We start from the raw sequence: 27,079 nt of genomic DNA, 5'->3' as shown, positions 1-27,079 counted from the left end.
AGGACTTGAGCAGACATTTCTTCAAAGAAGATATACATAATTATATCATATTAATAATTATGTCCTCACTATATATAATTATATCCTCCATCTATCATTAGTTATAAGTGGAATTAAAATAAAAAACACAGTTACTCAAGAGGCTGTGGCAGGAAGATCCAAAGTATGAGGCTAGTCTAGACTACTTAATGAGATCTTGTCTTAAAAAATTTTTTTTACACAGTACTTGATATGCAGCTCAATGGTAGATCTCTGTTGAATTAAAAACCCTGTACTACAACAAACAAACACATTTTAAAAACTCATGAGATATGACTTCACATACACTTAGACAGTCAGATCAAAATGACAGATACAAACATGTACTGGAGAGAATTTAGGTAATCAGGAGTCTCATACATTGTGGGTATGATTTTAAAATAGTGCATCTACTTTAGAAAACAGTTTGACAGTTCCTCACAATGTTGTGCTTAGAGTCAGCATCTAACCCAACAATCCAACTCCCAGGTATAAACCCAAGAAAATTGAGAACATGTGCCCATACAAAAATCTGTACGTAAATATTCATTGCAGCACTATTTATAGCAAAGAAGAAAATGTAGTGCATCAGTACAATGGGATACTTTTAATAACAAAAAGCAATGAAAAAAATGGTATATTACAATATAATTCCTAAGTAAAACAAGTCAGACAAAAGACCACATGTTATACTGTTCTGTTTTCATCAAGTCTCAACAGGCAAACCACGAGAGACAGAAAGTGAATTGGTGGTGGCTAGTAGTGGGGTGGGGTAACAGGGAAGTGAGTGCTTTGATCCCACAATTTTCTTTATGTGTAAAGAACCCAATCTAAACTTTCATAGTCATGATGACTGTACCACTCTGTATGTTTTAGAGTGAATATTGTGCTATCTGAGCTATATCTCAAAAAGCTTTGATTTAAAGAAATAGTCACAGGAAAGGAAAATTATTGTATTTACTATTTGATTTCATTAAAGGTCAAACTCTTCTGTATAATTCAATTAACTACATGTCCTATAATCATATAATCACTCATTTTCATAAAAATAATTGACAAATCTAGAAAAGGTTAGATTATAATCAATACATTATTCCATAAAGAATCCCAAGTGTGCTTACTATGCTTCTGCAATTATGTCCAAGTTTATGAAAACAATAATGATGTCTGTATAATTAAGTTTAAGGCAAATCTAAAGAGAATGATTCATTCCAACAGCTCTGACTTAATGAGATTGAAACTATTTTCTATTAGTATAAATATAGATATTCCTTGACTTATGATGGGGCTATGTCCTGATAAACAGCTCACAAACTCATAATATCATTAAGGTTATGGTGTACTTAATACACTTAGTTTATTGTACGCCTTAACTCAGCAGCACTTACACTGTAGAGGATCCATTGTTATCCACGTGGCTTTGTGGCTAGTGGGAGCTGTGGTCAGAAAGCACCACACTGGGGCTGGGGATTTAGCTCAGCGGCAAAAAGCGCCTGCCTGGCAAGCGCAAGGTCGTGAGTTCGGTTCCCGGTATCGGAGAAAAACAAAAACAAAAACAAAAAAAAAAAAGAAAGCACCACACTGCATATCACTGGTTGTTATTGCACATGGTATTTTTAAAATTTTAAATTGCATCTTGATCACTGGTATAAATGACTAGTATGAAAACAAATATGGTCAATGAAATAGAACAGAGAAAGCAGAAACAACTCCACAAGCAATCAGCTACTTGAACTTTGACAAAGGGGCCAAAAACATACATTGGAGAAGATATCATCTTTTAAAAATGTGCTGGGAAAATTGGCTATCCAAATGCAGAAGATTGAGTCTAGACTCATATATTTCAACATGTACTAAAGTAAAACAAAAATGCATCGAAGATCTAAATGTTAAAACAAAAATATTCCATCTGCTGGAGAATCAAATAGATAAAACTGTTGAAGACATAGGCATAGACAATGAATTAATCTACAGAAACCCAAAGGCATTAGAAATAGTACCAAGAATCAAAACATGGGATAAATTAAAAATCTGCAAAGCAAACAGTAAGACTGTAGAGACAACCTACAGAATGAGAAAAAAGAAAATTTTTCCAGCTATTCCTCAGACAGAAGATTAATACCTAGAATGCATAAAGTACTCAAAAATTAAACCTCCCAAATAAAAGAATCAATTACAAAATGGGAAACTGAAATAGATAGATACTTCTCACAAGCAGTATAAATGACCAATAAATATATGAAAAAATATTCAACATCAGTGGCCCTTAAAGAAGTGGAAATTAAAACAATACTAAGATCCCATTTTACTCCAGAAAAATGGTTATCAAGAAATCAAATAATAACAGATGCTGGCAAGACTGCAGGAGAAAAGGAGCCATTCTACACTGTTGATGGGAATGTAGACTATAAAACCACTAAAGAAATCACTATGGAGATTCCTCAGAAAACTAAACTTAGAAATTCCACTTAATGCAGCCATTCCCCTTCTAGGCATCTTCTGGAAAAAGTTAAAGGCACCATATTACATGCACACTCGTATTTGTAGCAGCACAATTCACAATAGCTAAATCTTGAAAGCGGCCTATATGTCCTTCAACAGATGAACGGATAAAGAGAGTGTGATATTTATACACCATGGAGCACTATCATAAGCAAGGATAAACTGGAGTCATTTGTAAGAAAATGAATGCATGTTGAAACTATAAGGCTAAGTGAAGTAAATCAGACAGATACACCAGCTTAAATATCTCATGGATTTTATTATATGAGAGACCCAAAACATAAAGAGCAAAATAAAAGATAGATAAGAAGTTGGGACATCATTTTCAAGTGGGAAGGGGATCAAGAGAGGGAAGAAGAGGGAAGAAAGGGTATTAAAAAAGAACTGAGATCTGCTACAAGCATGCACAAACTCCACACAAGGAATCCCATCATTATGTAATATAAACAAGGACTAATACAAAATAAAAGCTGGAAAGAGAATAAGCATAGGTTGATGCTCAATAAAAAATAAATAAATCAAATTTCTCTTGGCCCATGTGTTATTTAGAAGTGCATTTGTTTAATTTCTACTTCTGGGGAGGTCTCCCAGAGTTTGGTTATTATTTTCTAGTTTAATTCCATTGTTATCTGATAGCATAGTTCATCTGATTTGTATTCTTTTACATTTGCTAAATGTATGGCCTAGAACATGGTTTATTTTATGTACTTGAGAAAAATCTACATTCTGCTATTTTGCATGGAACATTCTACAAATGACAATTAGATTAAATGGCCTGAGAATACTGTTCAAATCAATTCTATCTTTACTGTCTTATAGCTTGACCAATGACTGACAGAGAAGTCAGAAGTCTCCACTACTCCTAGCGAATTTGTTTATTTCTCTGTAGCCTCCTTAGTTTTGCTTCATATATTTTGGTGCCCTGTTGAAGGGCATACAAGTTTAGGGTTATTATGTCTTATTGGAGAATAAACTTCTTGTCATTATGCAATGCCCTTCTTTATCTATGGCAATAGTTTTTGTTCTACATTTATTTGGCTAAAATCAATATAGGTACTCAAGCTTTCCTTTCAATTAGTGTTAGCATGATTTATCTTTCCTTCATCATTATATTTTAAGCCCTCCAAATCTTCATATTAAAAGTGGGTCTTTTTGTTTTTCTATCTGTTCTGATAATTCTTTTTTGTTTTTTTTGCATTTAAATCATTCTCATTGACATGACAGTGATAATTGATGTAGTTAATATCTATCATGTTAGCAGTAGATTTTCTATTTGTTGTGATTGTTCTTTGTTTCTTCCTTCCACCCTATTTTCTTGCCTTGTGTGCTTTTAATTAAGCCTTTTATATGACTTAATCTTAGGTCTTATCTTGCATGTTACTTATACACCCTTTTTGAAAAATTTAGGAATTGTCAATATGTACTTTTAACTAAACTAAGTCCACTTGTTTTATGTGTAGTGTAAGTAGCTTATTATTCCCTATGCCTTATTAGTCTCATCACTTAAGACATTACTGAAGTTAGAAGTATTTTTCCTCAGTAATTGTACTTTTATTTTTTAAATTAAATTTATTGGAACAACTTAGACATACATAATGATCATATTTATCATAGAGAATTTGTATGTGTATATGATATATCTTGATTCCTCTTTTTTCTCAATCCCCTCCCTGAATCCCTCTTTCCCTCCTTATTTATAAAGCTTTGTTTCCATTTTATCCTGCTTTTATCATTTTCTTTTTCTTTTCCCTTTCTTCCTTTTCCCTTCCATTTTCCCTAGATCATCTTTCCTTCTGAACAATTTCTTCTTATTTCACAATATCTGTTGTGCATTTTGACCCTTATTTACTATTTCAATTTCTCATATCAGGGAGATAATATGATATTTATACATGTATGTCTAATTTATTTCACTTAAGGGTATGGCCTCAAGGTGCATCCATTTATCTAAAAATGTGTCAAACGCATCCTTCTTTATGGCTGAGTAGTACTCCATCATATTAAAAAACATCTCTTTTTTATCCATTCTTCAGTTGATGGGCATTTGGGTTGTTTCCAAGATTTAGCTATTACAAACTCAGCTACTATAAACATGCATGTGCATATATTGCTAAGATATTATGTTTTTATTTCTCCTGGGAAGATACCAAGGAAGGGAATAGCTGGGTCAAATGGGACCTCTTTCTAACAAAAGAAGTAAAAGACCTATGCTTTGAAAATTATAATACTCTGAAAAAAAGAGATAGAAGAGGATTTCAGAAAATGGAAATATATCCCTTATTCATGGGTAGGAAGAAGCAACATAGTGAAAATGGCCATACTCCCAAAATTGCTATACTGATTTAATGCAATCCCAATCAAAATACCATTAACATACCTCACAGAATTAGAGGTATGATTCTAAAGGAAGTCCTAAAATTCATTTAGAATCATGAGAGATCTATAATAGCAAAAACAATTATTGACAGCAAAGGTAAGAAAGGGGGCATAACAATCCTTGACTTGAAATTATACTACAGAGCTACTGTGATAAAAACAGCATGGTGCTGGCAAACAAAACCAGACCTAGGGATCAATGGAACAGATTAGAAGATGAAGAAACAAATCCAAACACACTAAACCACCTTGTCTTTGACAAAAGGGCTAAATACATTCACTGAAAGAAAGACAGCCTCTTTAACAAATAGTGCTGGAAAAACTGACTTTCCACATGCCAAAGACTAAAGCTTGGCTGATCCCTATCACTATACCCTAAACAAAAATTGAAATGGATCAAAGATCTAAATATTGAAACAGAAACACTAAATCTGCTGGAAGGGAGAATAGGCAGAACTCTAGAAGACATAGGTGTAGGAAAAAATTTCGTGAATAAAACTTTGATGGTACTGGAAATACTACTAGGAATCAACAACTGGGATCTCATTATATTAAAAAGCTTTTGAATAGCAAAAGAAATTACCAATAGAGTGAAGAGAAAACCCATAGAGTGGGAAAAAAAATTTAGCCAGTTGGCCCTCAGACAAAGGACTAATAACTAGAATATATAAAGAATTGAAAACATCAGACCCCCCCAAATTTAAAGACCCAGTACAAAAATATGCATCTAATATGAATACACACTTCTCAGATGAAGTAATATAAACGGCAAATAAATATGTAAAAAATGTTCAACAACACTAGTCATTCCAGAAACACAAATTAAAACAATGCTGATGTTCCATCTCAGTCCTGAAAGAAAGGTTACCATGAAGAAATCAACCAATAACAAATGCTGGAGGGGCTGTGGGGAAAAAGGAACGCTTCTCCACAATTGAGGGGAGAGTAGACTTGTGCAGCCACTGTGGAAGTCAGTGTGGAGCTTCCTCAAAAAAATGACAAGTCTTTAGTGTGAGACATAATGTCAACCTAGCTAGGAGTTGTACTACATTTGATAGTTGTTGCTACAGTAGAGTCTCCAAGACCCTCTAGTGTCCCTGTTTTTCACTCTTCTGTCCTCTCTTGATTTTCCTAAGAGCTCTTGTTGAATAGACTGTAGCTTGCTACTCTTTCTACTATAATCACTTTTTATACTAGGGCCCTTTCTTTGTAGTAATAGAAGGAAAGATTTCATATTGGTATGATTAAGTCTCAGTTCATTTGGTTCCCCTTTGTGTTGAATCTGAGACCTGCACAGAGTAACTTAACCCCACCTCCTGGACCTTAGGTGAGGCAGGAAGGGGAGAGACAGTGATTGCATGACGTGCCATCACCCCAGGCAGAGGAGGCCCTGGGGTGTCAGCTGTCCTGGCTAAGGCTGTTGTACTAGAACAACATCTGGGTAACTCTTCTCATACTCCAAAGGCTATGTGCGGACTTTCCCCCACTTTTTGTTGTGAGACTCTGGTGAAGTTTCTAGAGGTAAATCCTCCAAAGTGTGGAGGGATCCAGAATCTCTAATCCTGGAACCCTGTGACTTTCTCATTTGTCTGTTAGTCCCCACTCAGCCTCCAGGAAATCAAAATCACGCTGTAAGTGTCGCTAGCAGTTTGCCGCTGCAGTGGCTCCCTCCCCAGAAATCAGATCTCAGCTGTGGCTCTAGACTAACTTTAGGGTAACATTTTTTTTTTTTTGCCTGTAACTTTGATTCTCTGATGGGTCAGAAAAAGTATTTAATTTTCAGTCTTTGAAGCTTTCTCTGTTCTTTTTAAGTTTTCAGTAAGGACAGGAGTTATACTCCAAAGCTCCTCACATGTTGAAGCTAGAGCCATAAATTTGATGAGATTCCTTATTCACTCTGACATGGGTTTCAGAGACGGGTTCTTCTGTGCCATAGACTCCCTCAGCTCTGTCCTCAAATGTGGTTCACATCCCTGTACTTCAGGTACCTGTTTAACCAGAGAACTCCCCTTTCGGTAATTAAATACACTTTCTTCATTGGTTATTATGATGTGATTTATGACATGCGTGTAATTGTCAGAATTACTGTGGGTAATTAAAATATGAAGTGAATGCTGCCAGAGGCTTCAGTCCCTCTCAGTGTTCTCATTAAAAATCAAGAGCTGACCACATTATAAATAGACTGGTTTGCACAAGTTCCTGGCAAAACCTAATTATGAAACTTATCCATATTCTATCAGAACTCACTCCATTAGTCATGCAAATTCCAAAAAATGATTAAGTTATTTTATGTGCTGGAATTGCAGGATTAATAATAAAGAGGTGGGTAACAGTAATTAGAGGTTATTAGAAGACTTTAGTGGGTCAGGTCACTCTGGGTCAAACTTGCACCTCTTCTTGACCTACACCCAACACATCACACACACACACAAACCCAAACATACTGCACACATGCATCCCTAACTTTCTGACAAAAGAATACTTTAATGGTTTTATAGTGAATATATGAGAACTTTTCCATGAGCCCTCAAACAAAGAAGAGGAAGAAAGATTTATAATAAACTGTGTTTGAGGTATTACCTGTGAACCTGGCAGAGGATATTTGGTGATATCTGCAGAACCCTGCCCTTCCAGAAAAAGCAGAATATCACAAGGAAAGTCAGTTGGTCTAAGGTTGTCTTAGGATATAGCAGCTAGAACAGATGCAAGTTAGAGGGCTAACTTCAAGCTTAGAGGGCTTCAGATGATTATGATTCATCACCTCTCTAATTTTACAGACACAGACTTAACTAGTGGAAACACGTGCCTGCTAGTTAGTAAGACAGCCAGGCTTCAGGCTTTGGGCCAGGCTTCCCTTCTGTAATATGGGCCAGGCCATGGGGTGAGGGGGATGAGGGTGAGCATGAGAGCTTTCCCAGAGCGGTCCTGGCAGGGAGAACACCGAAGGCAGGTCCACACTATGTGCCTAGGAGACAGAAGAGCTTGTGCTTGGATTGTTTAGCTGGATGAGATGTGATAACAGATCTGCTATGTGGAAATACAGAAATCCTGATGCTTACTCAAAAGAGACCAAGAATTTGAATGACTCCTTCAATATAGTCTAGGGAAGCAAAAGTAAATAAAATTTAAGAGACAATGAAGTAATAAAAGAAGGGAGGGTGGGGAGGGTGGTGGATACAAAAGAGAAGAGAAATGCATTTTTTGTAGATGTGTGATGTTTAAAAGTTAAAAATTGTGGTATCAGCTTATGGAGCTCAGCAGTGCAAATTTGGGTGAGTGGGAACTTACGCAAATGTCTCTTTAGAGGGACAATGTACAAAGAGCTAGAGAAGTGGGGAGAAGCATTTCCCACTGGCAGTTCTGCATACATGACTAATTTATTGCTTTTACCGACTCATCCACTCCATGAAATCCACCTTTTAGTACACTCTTCCTGTGTTAGGGATAGACAACTTTGTTTCACTAGACGAGGAGATCAAAGGTAAGGTACAAGGCTGCGAACTCTGTGAAGAATGAAGCAATCCTCTGGAGCCCTGTCCGTTTCAGATGTAACTGGGGATTATCCACGTTTCTGAAGGTGCAACCAGGTGGAAGCGTCACACAAGTGTATCAGACAAACTCAGATGGAAGGTCCTCTTGGTGATGACATCAAAGAAGCAGCAATCAGGACAAAGGGGTCAGAGATGCAGTCAGAGAGGATAGATCTGGTATTGTAGCAGAGAGTTGCTGAGAACAGTGTCTACAAATCACTTCTTCAGTAAAGGCTCGGCATCTGGGGGTGCAAGGGTGAGGAGAGGAATAGTAGAAACAGATAAAACTGATAGAGCACACACAGCTACACAGGAGGAGAGAAAAGAATCCAGCTGTAACATGTGGCTCAGATACTCATCTTTGACAAATGTTGGGGCCATTTTTAGGGTTTGTGTTTCTATGTGTTTCTGTGTGTTTCTTGTGTGCCGTGATTTGACTTTTCACAGCAACACCATGAGGTAAATAAGAAAAATGAATTCTTAGCCACATTTTATGATAAGGAGAAATGAAGTGACTCACTAAAGGTTCCAAGAAAGGACGCAACGGATTTGAACTTTCCACACCGAGACTGTGTGTCTATTGTTCATCCCTCTGCTCTATGCAGGCACCTCGCAGTGCTGCTAGAGTGAAAGTGGCAGCCAGCTGAGGTGATAAGTGAGGAGAGTTCACACACACACCTCCCCTCTCCTCCTAACAAGGCGGCTGGATTCATCTTGTGGGTGAGTTTTCTCTCCTTCTTAAACTGTGACAAAACCTCAGGACTCTGCTGAGGGACTCCTGAGTCAACAACTCAGCTGTGCTGCCCAGTCGACAGGGCACCTCAAAACTCTCAAGGGTACACAGTTCTCAGTGTATAGGAGGCCCAGAAGGACTCTGCTCCTTCTGTAAGGTTGCCTGTCTTCCCTTTGCACTGTTCTCCAAAACCTAGGGAAACAGTTCCTCTTCTACCAGAGTCCTCTGCTCCACCCCACAAAGATGCTTACACATTTATCACCAAAGATTAATCCATTTTTTGTTTCTTCTTGTCTTACTCATTTTTCCTGTTTTTTTTTTTTTTTAATCTCAGTTTTTTTGGAAAAAGAACAATATGACACGTTTACCTCCAAAGGTAAAGGTTTCTGCAAGAGGCACTCAGAGAAAATGTATTCAAAAGCTGCATTTGTTAGCTCAGCGAAGTCAAAGGTACCACCTCAGCTCTTGCTTGCAACCCAAACAGGGTGTTTGCCAGCAAGGGATTCCAACCAGCTGGTGAAATTGGCCTCGACCACCTGACAAAGGGGATCCCTTTCCTCAACAGCAGCTTCCTCTTGTTTCTCTCTCCTTTTTGCTCGAGAGCACACAATTTTGCACTTGTCCTTGATACCAATAACTAGAGGGTGGGAATTATTCAGAAAGCTCATGTTCGACACCCCATCTGTTCATTTCTGACAGCAATATATAATGTAAAGCTATAAAAACTTGAAAAATAATGCAACATAAAAAGGGATTGACTCAGCTCCAAGAGGCCATAAATGGTAACAAATACCGCTGGATGATTTATTTCATGCTGCAGTCTTTACAGTAAGTCATCTTTCAGACATTTCCTTGTGACAGGTTTTAATAATATTAATGCCCAGAGCAATCCAAATCATCGCCAATAGACGTATTTATCAAGCTGCCAATCTGAGTAAATGAAATTCTATAAGCAATAATGTAACATGTTTAAAGGAAGCTAATAAAACAAGTCAGCAGAGAAATATTACTTCAAAGTATTCTCTCCCCTAATCCAGTCCTCTGTGTTATACAGCTAGAATGCAAATCTTTCCATACTTGATTTATTGCTCCAAAAATACCAATGACCTTTTCCCAAGCTTCTGTATGTATATTCACTCGCACACATTCATAAAGCCTGCAGCACATCCTGCCAAAGTCACTGAACACTGGAGTGCTTAGCATTTATTGTTATATTTGCCTTGCTTTTACACAAGTACTTGATTGGCTGCTGAGCTGAATAACATCTAAGTTTCCAAACCTTATTAAAATATAACAAACACCCAAGCTATAAACCAATCTTTACAGTGCCCACTCTCAGTGGGGCTTCTACAAGACCGAGAGAAAGAGAGACCTGAGTGATGTCCTGATGATTTACCCGTTACCAGGTAAATTTCATCTGAGGGACAGCCAGTCTGCATTTCCTTTCAATCAGGCTTGCTTCCCTTTATATTAGTTTTTTTTCCCCCTCTTATTCCAGCAGAACTCAGCACTACAGCTGTTGTAGCATCTGGCATTTCAAAGGCAGCTCAAGATCTGCCTCCTTCAGGAAGTGTTCCTTGTTAATTTCACCAGTTTTCAGCTGGGTGGGGTTGTGCACACCTGTAATCCCAGCATTCAGGAGGCTGAGGCAGGAGGATCATTTTGAATTCAAGGACAGCCTGGGCTACAAAGTGAGCTCAAGAACAGCCTGAACTGCATCGTGAGACCCTGTCTCAGAAACACAAGAAAAAGAAAATTTCTGTAGTTTTCTGCTCTCAGCCTGATACTTGACTCATCCCTCCGCATAACACCAATTTATGTGTCCATGAATACATAATACACAGCAAAAGACCTCACCAAATATTAGATGCATTGATTTATTACATTTATTATACAATTAATTGATGGCTTACTTTTCTTACATATTAGACATATGCTTCTTGAGATTACAATTGCTGTTTAATGAGCACCATGGGCGTCCACTAAACCACCATGTGTACCTCATAGTCACACAATATGCACATTTATATATACATGTCCTGTGTGAGATGCTAATGTTTCAAAGTACTCATTTCTTATGAATATGGTTCTTGTATTTATTTGGAATGGATCATTTGGGGCGTCTCTCAAGTCCCTATTTGCAGTTCTTCTCCGAGAACTGTCACATTCTCCCACCCCAATATCAAGTGTATTTTCACGGACTATACTGTCTGCAGATGATTGCACAAGTTAGGAAAACCTGATTCCTGCTGACCAATCTGATATTCTTTTTCTGTAAGGAAAAACCTGGATGCTGGGAAGCCTAGCATGAGCTAAGCCATGACTTTAGTTATGACTTTAGGTCTGTGGAGCCATCTCTCACTACACAGGGGTAAAACAAACCTCAGTGTAGAGGTAAAGCCAATACAAGAGCAAAGAGGCCCCAGGGCTGTGCAAGACAGTCTACACTGGGACATCTAGATTTCCAGTTCCTGGTTCTGGTTTTCCTTATAGGTTTTCTGACCTGTGATTTCATATCAGAATTTTTTTGTCTTCATTTTAGAAAAGTATGTTGTACTGGCAACTGATTTGGCATCGGTTGGTTAAACTGTGTATATTTAATCTCCAAATTTGCTTTTCAAAAACCCTGAGATATATATTGCTCCAAAGGAGTTGAGTTCTTATAATGACAGCTGGAATTGTTTTGGATATTCCTAAATGCAATGCTTTTTGTGTCTTGGTAATACACAGTTTTAGAGCTGAGTTTGGGAATAATTTTAGGATATAGTTAGAATTTATGTACTAGTGTTTAGTCACTTTTCCATCATGGGACAGAACACCTGACACTCATAATAACTTACAGGAGGGCATGGCAAGGGACAGGTGCTCATCCGCTGACAGCCAGGAAGCAGAGAGAAGGGAGGGGCAGGGACAAGCATGCACCCTTCCAGTCAGGCCCCCAGGGGCCACCTCCTACCAGGCCCTTCCTCCTCCTGCACATTCAGCTGTTGAACTCAACAACGGCCGGATCACTCTTGAGTGTGGTGTCCCCATGATCCATGAGGATCACACGAGGCTCTGAGGGACATTCTAGATCTGAACCGGAACACTGGGCAAGCAGGGGAGGTGAAACACATTCTGGGTTCACATACAGGCTGGACGTAGGAAAAGACAATAGTGTCAATGTGGAGAAGTGAGAGGATATGGGGTCATTTGGGGTCGGAGGACTTCTGTGAGAGGCAGAGGCCATAAGGAGAAAGGGCACTGTTAAAGATTTGACCTCATTCGTGAAGGCACTTTTAAAACAATGGAAGGAAAGCAGTACTGCCAGCTTTTCATGTCATTTCTTTTCTAACTGTAATACAGGGACAGATAAAAAGGGACAAGAGTGGATGTGGGAAGACCAGGTTGGGAATGAAATGCCTTAGGAAATAGAGATGTCTTGGAAGAGGAGATGGTATCTTGGTTTGGGATTAGAGTTAAAGATGGAAACAATAGAGAGAGTAAAGCTATTCTTAGGGATAAATACAAGAAACACTGGTCACTGTTGTTTTATTGTTTTGTTTGCCACGGTGTGTGTGTGTGTGTGTGTGTGTGTGCGCGTGTGCGTGTGTTTCCCACTTTAGCATGTGTTTTCAAGTATATAAGATAGGAATTAACAACTTGACTAAAGTTTAATTTTATTATTTTATCCCCTAACTTGTTACAAAGAAAGTTGGTTTGCATCTGTTACTTTTCCTTCTTTTCCATTTCTTTTCCGCCTTCCTCGTATCCTTTCTACTTCCTAGTCCTGTCAGCCTTTTCCTGCCTGTGTACCATGTTCCCAAAAGGAAAATGAGCCAGTTATGGATTGAATTACAGCAAGAATTGAGATACAGTCTGAAGAAGCATTCTGTCTCCTGAAATGCATACATCCATACCTACATGCCCAGCCTCCCTCCTTGGGAATGACTGTTTTATTCCTTCTCTATTCTTTCTCTCTGTCTGTCTGTCTGTCTGTCTGTCTCTCTGTCTCTCATGTTTTGACAGACAGGGTCTCACTACGTAGCCCAGGCTGACCTCAAATTCTCTTGCCTCAGCCTTCCAAGTGCTGGGGTTATAGGCTTGTGCCACCACACCAGGCTTATATTATTTCTTGGCTTGGAAAAACTCCTGTAACCAGATTTAGTGGCTGTAACAGTACAGTGAGGGAGAGTGGAAGGGAATAAAGAGGAGGAGGAAGAAAACGTGGGCCTTTCCTCATATCTGGAGGTGGACATGAGAACGTGGTAATAGAGTGCTTTATTAGGAACCATTTTCCTTACCCTGCCTTTCCTGCTCCAAGAAAGAAGAGGACTCTTGGTAGGGAGACCTTGATATCCCATGGAAGGAGGGATGCAATCAGGGGAGACAGAGGTGGTCTCTCTATTTGGATTATAAACACAGGTTTCTCCTTAGTTTTCCTTCCTGATCCCAAATAACTTTAAAGACTTGGAGCTTTCCAAAATAGGTCTTTAACTTTCAAAAATAAGTGAATGGAAGAGTCATCCAGGATGGTCCCTTTCTGTTCTCTTTTTAAATATAATCAACTAAAGCTTTATAAATTAGCTGTAAAAAAGGGAAAACAATAGAATCTATCTAGAGTGCCTCACTTCCTAAAGCACCTAAAGCTCCACTAAAGCGCCTCACTTCCCTGGGTTCACTGATGTGTGTGTACAGGTATGTGTATGTACGTCTACTGAGACCTCCCATCCCTCTGGGTAGGGTCTGGGTTGCTGTGGGCCAGGAGATGCTAAGAATTACTGTTGAAAGACCACGCACAAAAAACTTTTCCTGTTGTCTATTGGTTTTGTTATTATTATTATTATTATTATTATTATTATTATTATTTTTACCTCTGAACCATCTCTCACTCCGTTAAGACTAATTTCCAAATGGGTCCATAAAAGTGATTCTCAAAAGATTAAAGCAGAAGTCTAAGACAGAAGACAATTTCTCCTTAGCCCTGGCAGTTGAATATCTAGTCTGTGAAAAAGCTGAAACAAAGGATATTTAGGAAGATTCCAGAATATTCAACTTTACTCTCAGACAGTGTGAAACTCGGGCACCAGGCTTGCCTGACTGTAAAGTCAAACAGAATGTTTCAGTTGAACACATTTAGCTACTCTGTATGAAAATATGTTTCATAAAATATTACTTTATGAGCTATATTTTTTGCAGTGCTGGAGATGAAAGCTGGGGCCTCATACTTGCTAAAGAAGCACTCCACCACTGAGCTACACTCTAAACCTTAAGCAGGAAATTCTTCTTCAGAATAAAAGTAGTTCTTCAGAATAAAAATTCTTTCTTCAGAATAAAATGTACATATAAAAGTAATAATAATAATAATGACATTTAACTGATAAACAAAAAGTGAAGGTTCTTCTGTTGGAAGACCATTTACAGTATTTTCAATTACAAGATTAGATTAAGGCACTATTTTGAATCCAAACCAACTCCCCTTTTTTGACTCCTGTGGTATTTCCCATATCTTAGGACATCAGTAATGCATGTATGCACTGTTATACCTGAAGTATATATTGTTAAATAGGAAGTTTAGATACACAAAGTGAATCATACGGATGTATATATATGATTAATTTTGCTGTTTCTTACATGCCCACACCAAAAATCTTCTCCCAAGCTATAGTTTATCTACAAATATATATCATACATTTCCATCCTTTACCCATACTGAACTTTTTAGGGGATGTTTGAGACAGAAAATGGCAGATTCTTTCAAACCTGTAAACTGCTTTAGGGTTTATTTTTCAGTTACTTTTCCCCCTGTGTGGTATCTTAAACACAGATGAGGGATATAGTAATACCTGCATTCATTAGAAAGAAGCCAGAAAGTACAGACTACAACCTGGCTGGGCTAGATTGGAACTGGGAGACCTGTGGATGTAACTCAGTGGTCAAGTACTTGCGTAGCGCGCTCAAGATCCAGAATCCAATTCTTGGCACAGCCCATGACTGGAATTGCAATAAGAGGTGCAATAGGAGGAAATGCGGCTCCTTACCAAGCACACGGAGGCTCCTGCACCCTGGGAGCATAGGCACCGAGCACCCTGGTAAGGCCCTTGTGGGACCTGTGCCTCTAGCCACACGGGTGTCTTGTTCATTCTCTGCCCTCCTTGACTGAGGCTGAGCTGTGCTCCAACTACCATCTGGGTGTGGAGGAAGTCCCAGGTTTTACAGTGAAAATGAAGGGCTACTGCTGGTCTTTACACAAGGACCACCCCTCAGACTTCTACGTGATAATCTCCTCCCAGAGAGGGTAGAACAGAAGAGCATTTAGAAAAAAATATCTGATTTCCAATATTTTAAGGAATATGACTGTTGCTTAAAGAGAGACAGGCTTGTAAATAAAAAAGAATGGTGACAACTTGGCTTTTCCTGGGGATTTGAAGAGAACAAAGTGAGTTTCCAGGGAGCGAGGTGATTTAGTTTACTTCTTAGCACTATCTGGAGCAATATTTCAGAGGGAAATAAGTAAAATATCTGTTCCTTTTCATTTGGCAGCAGCAAAGATCTCAGGGAAAAAAATAAATAAATAAGAAATATGTAATCCCTGTGGTGTAATCCCAGGGTATGAAAACTCACTTCTCTTAAAAACCTCCCTCTGGCATAATTGACTTTTCGTGTGCATTTTAATAATGATATTTCAGCAGGTTGCAAGAGATTTTTTTTCTCCTTCTGTCGTTGTAAATTATCGTTTGGACAAAAAAGTGTTATAAATCTAATTACATTTTCACTTATATTAACAAGTCAGCACAATCTTCCAGCATGTTTGCTAAGCAATTCCAATATTTACAGCTGACCTAATTGGTTATGGGTAGAGGCAATGAACAACATTTTATTGTCTTGATCACTGCGCATGTGCTGAAGATGAGGCTGCAAAGCAACCCGGAAGTTGTGCCTGCCTTCTTCTGGCCTCAGCCAGCTGAAGAACAGGATAGGGGCAGGGAGGCAAAAGGAAATGGGAGAAGAGTGTGTTCACAGTGTTATTTTCTGAGCATTTCTTTGGCAAGGAAGAGTTTCCCAAATATATGGGGATGGTTATAGTCTCAAAACTGGCCTGTTTTTGGTAAATTTATATTTTAAAAATTTGTAAATAATTGTATGAAAGCCATTAGTATATCGGGTAAGCAGCTGAGGTGAGGTGGACAGTAATGGCTCTGCCCTTGACTTCCACTTTAAAGCCAGCATGGTCTTTAGGAGCCAAGAATGAGCCCTGTGTATGCTGGGAATTCTTAAATTCTCATGCATCAAGAAAGGGTTAAGAAAAAAAAAATCATTCTAAGTAGGCAAACACCATGCTGTTTTTTGGAGACACTGGAACTGGGTCCTCCCCTCTTGCTATAACTGGTGACTTCTGCTGCTGTTTGCCACCTCTCTGACTTAAATTGAAAAAGACATATACCTCTAAGTTATCTGTCTCTCCTGTTCATACCATTGGTGTTAGCATAAATACAGAATATTCATACTATTTCAGCAGAAAGTTGCTTTGCAGTGATTCCGCAAGACCATGAGTTCAATTATTTTGTGGGACAATCTTGTAGTCTAGGTAAAGATAACCGTTAACATTTGTGGAGTGCTTATTCTATGCTAGGAACATCACTAAAAGTCTTACATTCACCCTCTTCACTGGCCCTATGAAGTTGACATTATTTACTTTACAGTGAAGGAATCTGAACCACACAACAGTAATGGCCATGGTAAGATTGCATGAAAATCACAGAGCTGAGAACGGACCCCACCTGACCCACTTCTGGGACTTTCGGCACAGCAATAGGGCTTGATGGCTTTTTCCTTTAGTGCTCTCTCTGAACCCTAAGAGCCAACACATCATGGCATATAGTGGGCCTTACAGAGGAGTTGGTCTAGATTTACATAGGAGGTCCTTCCTGGATATCACCAAAAATTCTGTCTCCCCTCTGCTTGATACCTAAAATTCCTCACTTAATGCTTCATTCCTTAGCTGAAGTCCTTGATCTATAAAGAAAGCTAGTTGGCTTTAAAAGAGTTATGATGCTATATGAATGTTCCAGTAGTAGATGCTGACAGAGAAATGAAATAAGTGGGGACCGAACCTCTGAGGAAGATGGTGGTGCAGTATCACACAGAGGCAAAAACACAAAACAAAAAGTCCAAGATATTTATCTACTTCACATTTTTTTCCTCCTAGAAACTATGCACATCATGTTTCTAGTCCTTGAGAAGATTTTACTTAGAAATAGTGACTAAGCTCTCCATATCCTTTACCTTGTCTTACCAAGCTGGCCTCCTTTGTGACCTACCAGACAAGCTCCCATCGCTTCCTTTTAGAGACTGTAGCTGAGATGAAGAGCAAAAGCATGCAAATACTGACACTTCGTGCAAATAAATCTGTACACTCAGCAAACGATCAGTCACCCCCCTGTAATTTTCATTCCCGTGTTGTGAGGGCTGCTTCCTCATCTTACTACCCAGCCAAATCGATGGAAATTTCCATACTCAAATTTCCTAGGAGAATTTGAATCCATTTTTCTTAAGACCTGTCCACAGGTTTGCAGAGAGGTTTAAGAAGTGCTTTTCTCCCTCCTTTGTTGCAGCTTGCTAAGCTGGATGGGTGGGGGAAAGAAGAGTAATTGAATAAATATACTGTATTTTCTGCTGTAAAGCTCTGATTCTTATATGAAACCTGAACCTATTTTCTTTGCTTTTTCAAGCAACAATAATAAAATATTATTTGTTAGTCGGAAGAATTAACTCTATATATGTTCAATGGATTACTGCTGTGTATTTTGCATGGGTTGTGACACTTTGCTTCTCAGAAATCTTTTCGCCTGCCTATACAAAATAAGAATACGAAAAGTGGTTACACATTTTAAAAGAAAACATCTTATTCTTTCCCAATTTTTATTCATTCATTCTCTGTCACCCAAACTCAACTGCCTTTGGAACTCAGGCCCATTGTGATTAAAAATATCATCTCTACAGGTATATGTTTAAATCTTTACCTGGCACTATTCTATCCTTATATCTACATATGGACACATTTTTGTCTGTTTTCTTTGGTCTAGATATTGAGACTTGATGAAGATACTTATTAAACTTCATGGCAGACACATACTTCTGAGAGTGATTCGAGTGGACCCAAAACAGCCACAAAGGAGGAAAATATCTCTATTGGTCCTAGAAGGTCAGATAGGACACTACAGGACCAGAAGCAGAAGCACTGTGGGGACTCTTGGCAAAGGAAACAAGATGACACACTGACCGTGCCATGGAAACTAGATGGCTGTGGATTTCTAGAAGGGGCCTTGAAACGTTGAGCTACAGTAAAGTCACACTCAGTCAGTACACGAGTGACAGAATCAAAGAATGCTTTGACACAGCCATGTGATGCATAATTAGAAAAGCCTACGCTTATCGAGAAGAAAGGTAGTTTTAAATGTTTAATATGAAAAAATGGGGTAGAGTAACTGCTCAAATAACCAGGTATGATTGATTTCTGTAGAAATCTTAAACCTGAGTTGGAAAATGAAGAAGAATCATGTTTGATGATTTATGTCTGACCTTCTGCCCATGGATGGACCCCAGATCTGGTCTTCAGGCATCACCAAGGCCAAGGCTGGTGATTCTCTTGATGGACCACATGGGGCACAGATTTCATAGTGTGTGTGTGAGCAGAGGTGAAAAGGAGGAAAGGACCAGCTAGCTTCCTTTCCTGACAGAACAGCACTTGTGCAGTGGAGGGGAACAAAAGTGAGAGGTCACAGGAACGGATACCTCAGAGTCACGCCTGGCATAAATTATGTAGGGTTGGGCGTAGGGTGGCAGAACAGAAGCATAGGATTTCTCCATCCTAGAGGGAGGGGGGGAGAGAGAGAGGAGGAAGAGGAGAGAGAGAGAGAGAGAGAGAGAGAGAGAGAGAGAGAGAAAGAGAGAGAGAGAGAGAGAAAGAGAGAGAGAGAGAGAGAGAGAGAGAGGGGGGCCCCATGTCCCTGCACTCAGTGCGCCACTTACAAACATGCTTGTGATCAGCAGGGCTTGTAACCAGCAGTCCTCATACTTTGCTCAGGAAACTACACTGCCATCACCTCAGTGGTTCTGGAAGCCATGTAGGAATAGATAAGGAAGGAGCTGGAGTTGCCTGCAAAATGTTCTGAGGGAGAGTGCAAGCCACAGGAAGACTGCCATGTGCCAAAGCCTCAGCCCAGCAGGAGTCTCTCCCATGGTCACATGTTCCACCAGCCAACAGGCTTTGGGGAGAGGTAAACACCAAATGAAGTCAAAGACATCTTGAACTATAACTATAAGCCCCTCCTACAAATGTGACTGAGACTGATTCCAAAAGCTTGGAAATCTAAGCCCCAGAAAGATAATGATGGGAGAATGAAGAATGCTCCAACATCCTTAGCAACATGGACCATTTTCACCTGCTGTGTTTGACTAGGTATAAGGTACTACAGAAGAACTTAATCTGTCTCTTATAATGCAATACTCACAAAGTTTTAATTGTTCAGATTCTAATATTATCTCAATTTCACTGATAAAGAGACTGAAGATTAAAGAATAAAGAGGATGAGGATCTGGGGCCCATGTCTGCTTTGGGAGCTATGGTTTGTGCTTGCAATTGTGGACTACCTGACCTTTGAGGAACTGAGGCTGGGTTGAGCAGTGAGAAACAGAGAAAATAATATGCATGGTCTGTGGTGGCTCTAAAAGGATACGAAGACTATGAAAATGAGGTTGATAATGAACATGATCTCATCCACCGGTGTCCCTGAGACATTGGGGAAGGGAGGTCATGTGATAAAGGGTTTAGATTTAGTTTTAGATCTGTAAGAGTTGACTTACACAGACCCAGAGGGGGGATCTCTAGGGAAAGATTAACATCTGAAACAAGGCACATCTTGCTATATTAACAATGGTATCCTGTCCTGGTTCAGGTCTATCACAAACTGCTTGGAAATTTCTGCCTGTCCTGCTTCACTGGTTAGACACCTTTCAGTATCCATGTGAGTTTATATACCATTTCTAAAAGAATTAGTGATTCAGGGTTGTTATGGTGCTATTGGTCACCCACTATATACTATGAAATAGTTGTACCTGAATCTTTTCTTTCTATTTTCTAAGTAAAGTCAGTTTTACCAGAGAAGTAAATTTTAAGAGAAAACAGGCACAGAATAGTAAATAATTGACCAACACATAAAATGTGCAGAATTCTCCTGAGCTCATCCAAAGTAGAGTGATCATAGTAAAGAAATGGAAAATGAAAGCAAGGGGTCCCAGGAGTGCATAGATGCATTTATCATAAAATTTTGCACAAGTCTAACTTCATCTTCCTGAAAAGAAATAGGAAATATTTACCTTCTCTTTCTTAGATCACCTGAACCCTTGATTTAAGGATAGAGTTTTCAATAGAATAGAGGTAGTATTTGTTTATTCATTCATCAACACATATATATTTAACTTCCATCTGTTAAATAGTCTTCTGTGTACCTGTCTGAGAGCCTAACTACTATTTATAACCCTGCTTAGTCTGTGGGAAAAGAAAGAAATCAAGGACACAATGAAATGTTGGTCTGTAACTTGTGTGTGAGTTAGAGCTGTCGGTAGTGCTATAAGACTAGAAGCTGGCAGCTTTTAAACTGATGGGAAAACCCACCGGTGGCCAGAAGATTTCTTCTTTAATAGCACTGAGCTCATTGTCAACAAAACTATAAGTAATATTCTGGTTTGAGTATGTGAGTGTAATTCAAAAATAATCATAAATAGTACACACCACGTTTTACATTTTTTTCCAATAATGCCTCCTTGTCACTGTTGAGCCACCCAATCTATTTTACACTCATCGTTACCAAAGATGTATGTTTGCTAATTTGGTATCAGGACTTACTCTTGCCCTGGAAATCAAGCCAACCAGAAATTCAGCCTCCAGTGGCACTTATCTATTGAAGTGTACCTAGCAGTCCTTCCTTATCCATGCGGGATGGGTTCAAACTCCCAATAGATGTATGGAAACACAGGTAAAATGGAATCTTATACATACTATTCTTTTTTCTCTTTATATACATACCTATGATAAAGTTTAATTTATAAATTAAACATAGAGGTTAAAAATGATAAACAAATAGAACAAGTATAACATTCTGCTCAAATAAGTTATCTAAAACTTATGAACTTTATTTCTGGAATTTTTCATTTAATATTTGTGAATTGTGGGTAACTATGGTTAATTACAATGACAGAACAACAACAAAAAACCAGTTTCAAAGATGATCTAAGTTCTGGACATCTTTGGGGGCTTTCAAAACAGATTGAGAGATCCTCAACCAGATCTAAGGTGGATAACCAGGTGTGCAGATCACCAGTGACCTGGCCTAATCTCTGCTTAGATATCCACTTTATATCATTTCCTTGTTTATCAAAGACAACTGAGGAATTGAAAACAGTGAAAAGAATACCAATAAGTTGAGTTAGTTTGCTCTTATGGCTGCATTAAAAATAATGGGAAAAGCCAAGGGAATTGAATGGCTCATTACATCTAAGAATTTTTCATGGCTCCTGGCTGTTCATGGGTAGCCGGTTCTTCATTACCATAGAGAAGACATGAGAAAGAATTCATGAAATCAGACATGATTGGACCACTTTATGTGTTATTACATATGTTGTCTTCATTTCCTCAAAACAACTTTCAAATTTGAATCATGTTTTTGTAACAACTTTGCATTAACATAAACATAATGTACACAGACACATACACACACGACCAATAGCCAAGAATGTGTTCTTGAGAAATATGAGGTGTTACTTCGCACAACACTCTAGTGACGCTGACTAGCTGGTGCATGGGAGGCACATTTCTCCACGCCTTGTCCACGTCACGCTGCCGCTAGGAGTTCAGGTTCCCACTATCTCCCACCTCTCCAAATCCCACTTCCCACAGGAGGCTTTCTGGGAAAAGCTATCCAGCACCAGCCTCTGCCTCCTTTGACCTTTTGCCACATCCATCAATGTAGCACTTGAACAAATGCTGCTTTATTCACCATCTCATTTATTTTGTAGGGATTCATCTTGTTTATTGGACTAGATTGCATAGAGGCTGAAACATGATTTCCATATCTACAAAAGCTTCTGGCCTAGTGCTTACTTAGCACAGAAGATACACAATAAATATCAATTTACTAAGTGTTTTTAAAGGGAAAACCATGCCGATCCCAATGCTAGTCGGTAGTTATTTAGCTGTTGGAAATAGGCTAACTCTGAATTGAGATTCCTTACAACCTTTCCTACAACTTAGTTGTTTTCACAAAATATCTCAACTAGTTTCAAAAATCTGGAATGGCAAGCAAGGCAGGGAAGAAAGCACAAGTCCCAGACATTTTAGAAAGTGCAGCTGCGGGGCTGGGGATTTAGCTCAGTGGCACAGCGCCTGCCTGGCAAGCACAGGGTTGTAAGTTCTATTCTCAGTACCAGAAAAAAAAAACGAAAAAAAAAAAAGTGCAGCTCTGAAGGGGTGGCATTTTGGTGCCTCAGACTTTTGATGCCCATCCTACCTGTGGGTAAGGTATAGTATAAACTCTGTGGTATAAGGTATAGTACAGTATAACAGATCCAGAGTTCTTAGTTAAACAGAAGCAAGGCTCTTCATGGGTTAAAAGAAACAGGTTAATTATATCACAAATAAGATGAAGTAAAAGACATATTTCAAAATCCATTCCCTTGGAAAGCTCTGAACTTATTCATCTCAATTTCATTCACTTTCCATGATATAAAAACTGATTACTGAAATAATTGAAATAATAGGGTATATTTAATGAGCTCTGACTAATATCCACACCTCATTGCCTGACAACTACTACCGTACTATGTGTGTTTCTCAGTTCTATTTTAAATTCCACCTATAAGTAATATCTGCAGTGTTTGTCTTTCTGTGTGTGGCTTTCTTCACTTGCATGATGTCCCCCTGTTCATCTACTTTGTTGCAAATGATAGGATTTCCTTCTTTGTGAGTAGTGAATAATATTCCATTCTTGGACTCTGGTTCCTCATCACATTTTGTCTTTCGATCTTTTGACACCCACTGAGGTTAATTCTGTATCTTAACTATTATAAATAATGCTTCAATGAGCATGAAAGTTTAGAACTCTCTTTGAAGTATTGTTTTAATATCCTTTAGATAAATACACAGAAATGAGATTGTGCCATATGACATGTATTCTATTTTAATTTTTTGAAGAACTTACACACTGTTATGTACAATGACTGTATCAATCAAGCACTTTAAATACTGAAAAATCACTTCAAAAATTTTAAAAAGTATTCATTGCATTATGTAATGTTAGACCATAATGGTTATGGTTTACTGATAATGTACTATTTTCTTTTAGACAATCACAATTATTCATTAAAGATTTTACTTTTTACTGGTATATTATACCTACTGCTCTGAAATATTGACAATATATTACAGTTAGTTTAAAGTGATAAAAATTTGGACTGACTTTTTATTTCAAAACTAAGTAAGAAAACTAAGAGCTCACCTTTCACTTCCAAGGTGGCTTTTTAGGGCTGGGGACATAGCACAGTGGCATACACGCCTGCCTGTTAAGTACAAGGTCCTGCGTTTGAGTCCTGGTACCAAAAAACAAGAAAAAAAAAGCCAATCTGGCTTTTTGGTTAGTAGAGATTTTAATGTACTATAGAGCTGGAGGGAAGATTTGTTGACCCTAATTTTCAGATGCAAAAACAAGACAATCTCAACACCACTCTATTGAAAATAAAGAATGTATTAATGATAGAAAAGTCATGTGGGAATAGCTAAATCTTGGCCCTAACCTTGATTTCTAGAGTACATGAAGCTGAGCTGAAAGAAACTCGGGTTACTTAACTTCTAGTTATGACGGGTACAGATGATCAGAACGATGACCAGTGAGGAGAGTTATATTTCCATAACTTAATTGTATGGGAGTAGAGAGGAATTGATTTTGGTGAGGAATAGTTTCCATTGCTTTATGTAGGAACTTATGAAGTAAATATTCTGGTTTATTTTTGTTTTGTTTTGTTTTTTTTTTCCAGTACCAGCCATCGAACTCACAACCTTGCGCTTGCCAGTTAGGCGCTTTGCTGCTGAGCTAAATCCCCAGCCCAATATTCTGGCTTAAGTGAAAAAAAAAATTTTAGTTTTTTTTATTTTTATTTTAAAGAAAAAGAAAAAAACTCCAAAACAAAAAAACAAAATTCCAAAACAATATGATAGGAGGGTAACAATGGTTAAAACATTGCATATTTTTGTCTTTAAATTAGTTACTCAGAGTATATCAGCATTTAATGATCCAAACAATATTATCACAAACCTATCTTTTCAATGAAATGAGAGAAATTCACAGCATAACTATTTTAACTATCATATGTATATATGTATATATATATATATATATACATATATACTTTTTTTCCCTTTGCTTTTCCCTTCCTTCTGTTTCCTCCATTCCCCTAAACCAGTTTTGATTTTTAATGCTGAGTGATTTGCAGAAAGCCATAGGGTTTCAAGCTGCTCTGCAGCTCTTACCTGATGGCAAAACTTGAGTAGCTTAAAGAGCTTTCATGTTCGCTTGAAGAAGAATCCTGCTTTCCTGTACCAGATGATTCCTTTCTGTTGTTCTTCATTGCCGTTACTGCTGCCCCTGCAGTAGCACAGCACCGTTAGTGAGAAGCATGGAATCTCTTCGCAAGGGAACTTTGAACCACTCCTATTGGCTCGATATTTCCAATCTCTTGACTAGAAAGGAAGTGGGAATCTTTAGCTATTGATTAGTGTAAACAGTGCAACAAACTCTGATATCCTTCTACAAGACTAGTGTGAGGACTTAAAATCCACATGCATGTAAAAACAAACACCTATTGAGTTCACTCTGAACCTCACTAATCCCTCACCCTTCTGTCTTATTCAGGAGGCAGAACCTGAGGAGCCCTCCTGTGACAAGCATGGTCTGGAGCCCCCACAAGACACTGAGGAAGCAGCACTACACAAGTCTCATCTCCCTTCTGTAAATGCTGGTCAGCTTGCTGCTCATTTTCCTGGGACATCACTAGTTCACACTTTAACTTTCCGGCAAGGATTTCTTTATCATTACTGTGAATTTTGAACAATCTCTTCCTTACAGATGTTGCTAAAACTTGAAATAACACAAAAGCAAATAATTTTATCATTTGCAAAATGGGGATAATATAATGACTCTGAAGAGTGATTATAAGGATAGATGGAAGAATGTTTGAAATTTGTGGATGGAACGAGCAATATGAAACTATTTTAAGAAGGAAAAAAAGTTACAAGTAAGCAGTTACTCCCTTCTGCATGCATATACTGATGTTCAATTTTCCATTCACTTCCTGAAACTCTGATTCAACCCAAGAATACTTTTACAACATTGTGGCTTGGGAAACCAATGTCAGTCAGTAAGAATTGGCATTTGATACTGTGATAAAAAAAATCACATGGTGAAAAATGTTTTGGAATTTTAATGTTTGTCATTCACTCTTTAAAGAGCTGCATTGCCTGCTTGCTACAACCTGATAGGCAAATGATCAGAGGTGGAGAGATGGTCTGAGCAGAAGTTATCAAGGAGGGGAACAAAGTCAGATTGGCATCGCCTCTACTCCTCTGCCTCTGCTCATCCAAGTGGATAAAGAAGATAAAACCTTTCCCACTGGTTTTAACCACCGTTTCTATACTTACACTAGTCAGTATGGGGAGTTCCTACAGGATAAACTTTTAAACCCCTGTAACACCTCATTTTGAACAATGGCTGACAGGAAGAGCCACAGAGACACCTTGATATCACAATTCTTTTGATGTAATTCTCTTTTGAACCATTCTAATCCATCAAAAATCTCAACATAGTTCTGGAAGAAAAAGAACATCCTTTGGATGAGTGATTTTTGGCTCAAGTGGTAATGATTGCATCACTCAGGTGAGATTGCTCCCTACCTGTAATCCTCAGAATCTTCACTTTCAGATGGAGGCAGGGGGTTTCAGGTTGACTGATGTTTCCTTATTTGCTAATTACTTTTTGTCCTGGGAGAAGTGGGTTAGGAAGGTGAGATCTGAAGAGAAACCTGACAGAACATTAGTAGTATTAACAACTCTCAGTCTTTAAGGCTGGCCAGTTTAGAACAAGGGCTAGAAACTGAGTTCTGGAATGGAAAAGACATCATGCCCACACTGGCCTTGGAACAATAGAATTGCTGGAAGCTGTACTGTTTTCAAAGCCTAACTCTCCAGCCAACAGTGTGTGCCAGCTATTAGAAGAACTTGTGAGTGTGTGTGTGTGTGTGTGGGGGGGGTGAATGGACAAGGTGAGGGCTACTGTAAATCTTTCAGTTTTTCACTAACACTTTGAATTTTCCCTGGGTCATTCTTAGACACTCCTCTGAAAATACATTAATAATTTTTGTAACTTTGGTAGCTTACCTAACATAGAAATGTGTGCAGACTTGGTGGAGATTGGTAAGGTTTCTAGTGAGGTGCTGACGGACTGCAGGTCAACGCTGCACTGGCTCAGATGAGCTCTTTCCACTCCTTTCAACCCTGAATTGATCATTCTGCTGATTCTCAAAAGGAAGTATAACAGGGTTTGTGGGCTGCACAATAGGGCAGATATAGAAGTTGTGACAACTAGAAACCACACTCATAAGTGAAATAAATCAGACCTGCATATGTGAACACCAGATTGTCTCCCTAGTGTAAGAACCTGAAAGAGTAAATAAAACTGAGAGGTACACTAGGTATTATGAAAGGGAAAGAAACTGCTAAATAGGAAAGAACAACTCAGATAAGGGAAAGGAGAAAAGAAAGAAGGAAAGGAAATATATATATATACACACACACACAAGATAGCTAAGATAACTGTACTACTAATTTCTGTTG

General features: G+C 38.5%; 1 protein-coding gene across 1 annotated transcript in view; it reads right to left on the bottom strand.

Moving 5' to 3' along the window:
• LOC102010135 (potassium channel subfamily U member 1) overlaps positions 1-27,079 on the bottom strand; it is a 133,212-nt gene that overhangs the window by 31,519 nt on the left and 74,614 nt on the right. Inside the window, exon 19 of the mRNA XM_005398473.2 lies at positions 24,722-24,836. Within this exon, the coding sequence (XP_005398530.1) occupies positions 24,722-24,836 (115 nt within the window). The remainder of the gene's footprint in view (positions 1-24,721; positions 24,837-27,079) is intronic.

The sequence above is a fragment of the Chinchilla lanigera genome, unplaced genomic scaffold, assembly GCF_000276665.1.
Source record: "Chinchilla lanigera isolate Chin_1 unplaced genomic scaffold, ChiLan1.0 scaffold00062, whole genome shotgun sequence".
Lineage (NCBI taxonomy): Eukaryota > Metazoa > Chordata > Mammalia > Rodentia > Chinchillidae > Chinchilla > Chinchilla lanigera.
This window is presented reverse-complemented; position numbering and strand designations above follow the sequence as displayed.